Source organism: Triticum dicoccoides, chromosome 2A (assembly GCF_002162155.2).
Source record: "Triticum dicoccoides isolate Atlit2015 ecotype Zavitan chromosome 2A, WEW_v2.0, whole genome shotgun sequence".
Classification (NCBI taxonomy): domain Eukaryota; kingdom Viridiplantae; phylum Streptophyta; class Magnoliopsida; order Poales; family Poaceae; genus Triticum; species Triticum dicoccoides.
In genome coordinates, this window is record NC_041382.1 from 767035719 (window position 1) to 767039423 (window position 3705).

The following is a 3705-nucleotide window of genomic DNA, read 5'->3' on the forward strand; positions in this document are numbered from 1 at the left end:
ACCCCTACGGACCAGAATGAACCGGCGCAGAAAAGTTTCGCACGGGAATGGCATGAGCGTTGAGCGTGGCGGTAGCAGAAATCGCGCACGCCGGAGGCACTGGCGCTGCCACTGGCAGCTGACTGATCCAGCCGTCGTTTTCCTCCGGTGCGGTATACCCGCAGGGAAAAGGACCGCCCACCTCCACCTCCGGCTCGACCTCCTCCTCCTTTGATTCCTCGGTGCCCACTCTTCGCTTTGCTCGCCAGCTACTCGCCACCGCAAAGCGCACCGGCGCACGAAACGAGTGTCGCCGTCGCCCGGAAGAACACCCTTCGCCGACGGACATCTGGCGCATCGTCGCTACGTACAGAAAACGGCAAAAAGCACCCGTCAACCGATCGGATCCTTCGCCCGCAAGGAAAGGGAAGCCGTGATCTAAACAAGATCAGAAAAATGAGAAAGTGAAAGGGAAATTGTTTCATCTCCAAGCCAAGCCAGGGCACCCGCCAGCTCGCCCCGGCACATCAACCGGCTGGAATCGTATAGGTGTGTTCTACGAGTAATTTATTTGGTAATCACGCAGCCAGCGGAGTAGGCGGTGGCATCGATAGAGTACACAGTCTACAGACCACCACGACAGCAAACCAGCAGAGTGGCAAGAGGAAGAATACAAAGCGGGAGGGGACGTCGACCTCAGGAAGACCCACCCAGCAGTAGTGGCGAGCCACATCTCCGATGCGCATCGCCTTTCCTTCCCTGTTTCCCACCCTCCTCCTCTTATCCCCCGAAGCAGAGGAAAGCCGGCGAGCGAGCTCTCCGTGCTCTGCGTAGCAGGTTCGATCCATCGACCGCCGGTGCAAGGCTAGCTGCCCAGCAAGCGGCGTGATCTGGCTTTGATCGGGCGGCGACCCCCATGGCGTCCATCGTGGTGATCGGCCTGGTGCTGCTCCTCGACATCCTCGCCTTCGTCCTCGCCATCGGCGCCGAGCGCCGCCGGAGCACGGTGAGCCGCGCCATCTCGTAGCCAATTCGTTCAAGCATCTATGTATGCGTACGTGCTCAGGCCGGAGGCGTCTGGTTCTAGAATCTTGATTGATTGGGGAAACTGGGTGCAGGCGCAACTCGGCGAGGCCGAGCCTGGCGGCAGGCGGTACTGCGTGTACGACACGGACGCGTCCACCTGGTACGGCGTCAGCGCGCTCGCCCTGCTGCTGGTCGGCCAGGCCGTGGCCATGGCCGCCAGCCGCTGCTTCTGCTGCGGCCGCGCGCTCTCCCCGGGCCGCTGGCGCTTCTTCTCCGGCCTCTTCTTCGTCCTCTGCTGGTAAGAAATCAACCAGTTAATTCACCAACCAACATCTAAATTCTGATCCATACATCCATGGTCGATCGCTGGCTTCCAGCCTGCTGATTAGCATCCACTACTGCTTATTTGTTCGTGCGATTTCGCCCTTGTAGTTCAGGCCTTTTGCGGTCGCACACCTGACTCTGATAGTGCTGATTGAGCGGTGCGCCGGTGTCAGTTAATTATTGCAAGCACCATCTAGGATATGTTTAATCAAACATGTCGGCGCCTTATAGGCACTCGAGCATATGTTTGATCACATTTGGATGTGACAGAGATGCAAAAAATACACAGTAGTAGTTGATTCCTAAACATGATAACATATAAACATGTCAAGATACACTGTCAGTCACTATGAATGACATTTTGGTCAATAGACACTACTAGAAATCAGTGACATGTTGGTCACACGTTAGCACATTTCATGTCTGTCGTACCTGAAGCTAGCTACAGAACGAAATTTTGGCTTCTACACTCTGTTCATCACACGCTACAGAGTAGGGTATAAAACTCTGTTCAGCAGTATTCTACAGCTATGTCAGCACAAACTACAGAGTACAGTTTATAATAACTCTGTTCAGCAAAAAACTACAGAGTATAATCTAGACCAGTACCGACCCTGAAACTCTGTCGGCCGTTCCTTGCTCTCAAACTCTGAAATTATGGGCGGTAATGACTATAATGTGCACCCTCAGTTCTAATTTTACACCTTTAATTTATTTTTCAACAAGGAGGACAGCCATCTTTATTGTACTAGTTCTATTCAACAAAGTCTTGGAAAATAAATATACCTAACTACTACGTATGTTTAATCAAACATGTCGGTGTGCTATAGGCATTCGAGGGTATGTTTAATCACGATTGGATGTGACAGAGATGCAAAAAATATACAGAGTAGTTAATTCCTAAGCATGATAACATATAAACATGTCATGGCACACTGTCAGTTACTATGACTGACATTTTTTGTCAACAGACGCTACAAACAAGTCACGTGTTGGTCACACATTAGCACATGAAGCTACCAACCGAACGAATCTTTTGCTTCTAGAAACACTCTGTTCATCACAAACTATAGAATGCAGTATAGAACTCTGTTCAGCACAAAACACAGAGTACAGTCTTTTAACTCTGTCCAGCAAAAACTAGAGAGTATAGTCTACAACTCTGTTCAGGTAAAACTACAGAGTACTACCCTGTCGGCTGTTCCTTGCTCTGAACTTGTGGGTGGTAATGACTGTAATGTACACCCTCAATTCTATTTTACTTGGTACTTTGATCATGTTATTTGTTCTTAAATATTACTGTACTAGTTGACACACACTAGGATCATACTCAACCAAATTTTGGTGGCCTCATTCACATTGGTTTATGGTTCATAAATGTCACTGTGTCCTTTGATCATACTACACTAAACAAAACCAAATGACTCTCTGCACTGCAGTACAGAATGACGTCGTACAAGCACAACATTTTTTGGGTTTCCTAACTCTTATCTGTTCAGCACACTGTTAGTGTAAGTACAGTTTTGAATAGCAATGACTCTGTCGACAGGGTCGGTAAAACAGAGTACAGTTTTGAATAGTCTGCACTGCAGTTTCCTAACTCTGTTCAGCACACTCTAAAACAGAGAGAGTACAGTTTACACCAGCAACGACTCTATCGGCTGAAAATCTATCTGAACCTGTGGATGGTGCATGCAGGCTGACGTTCATGATCGCGGAGGTGTGCCTGCTGGCGGGGTCGGTGCGGAACGCGTACCACACCAAGTACGTGAGCGGCTACTACAACTGCGCCATGCTGCGCAGGGGCGTCTTCGCCGCCGGCGCCGCCTTCGCCTTCCTCACCACACTCTTCGTCATGCTCCACTACGTCTTCTACTCCAAGGCCCGCGCCGCGCCCCCGCCCATCATCAACGGCGGCGGCATCGGCATGACCCGCATCTGATCCCTGCGGCTTGCTATGATCGTGGAGCGATGTCTGTTCGTGTCGTGTGTTGTAGGTTAAGTGTGGGGTGAATGTGTGGCTCTGCTCTGTGTGCCGAGAACAGTGTGCGTCATTGATAGTGTTAGTGAACAGCTGAATAGATCATGTGGGATTGTGGAGTGTGCGTACAAGAGATCGGTCTGTTTGTCTAAGTATTTTACATTCATGCGCCTTATGTTTACTGTATTTTATTTGAGAAAGGCAAAGATCATATATTAAAACTGACCACTAAAAAAACTAAAACTGATAAATCCTTATAGGACCATCTTTGAAAAACAGAAAAATGCACACATGTCCTTAGCGAAGCCAGAAAAACCTTGTTATTTTTTTCGGAAAAACTTCTGATATATTCATCTTTAATCATGGATCATGGCAGTGTAACGTAAACAGAAATA

The 3705-nt window shown here is 49.1% G+C and overlaps 1 protein-coding gene across 1 annotated transcript; it reads left to right on the forward strand.

Moving 5' to 3' along the window:
- Nucleotides 1-627: 627 nt before the first annotated feature.
- LOC119357118 lies at nt 628-3501 on the forward strand. Its single transcript, XM_037624109.1, has 3 exons — nt 628-985; nt 1098-1303; nt 3028-3501. Exons 1-3 carry the CDS (start codon nt 896-898, stop codon nt 3269-3271), a joined length of 540 nt encoding a protein of 179 aa, XP_037480006.1. The 5' UTR covers nt 628-895; the 3' UTR covers nt 3272-3501.
- The last annotated feature ends 204 nt before the right edge of the window (nt 3502-3705 follow it).

Bases quoted from the DNA above. Each gene is read 5' to 3' on its own strand.
- LOC119357118 (XM_037624109.1), top strand. From the start codon at position 896: ATGGCGTCCATCGTGGTGATCGGCCTGGTGCTGCTCCTCGACATCCTC. The intron at 986-1,097 runs GTGAGCCGCGCC...AACTGGGTGCAG, and splicing joins CCGAGCGCCGCCGGAGCACG to GCGCAACTCGGCGAGGCCGA. The intron at 1,304-3,027 runs GTAAGAAATCAA...TGGTGCATGCAG, and splicing joins CTCTTCTTCGTCCTCTGCTG to GCTGACGTTCATGATCGCGG.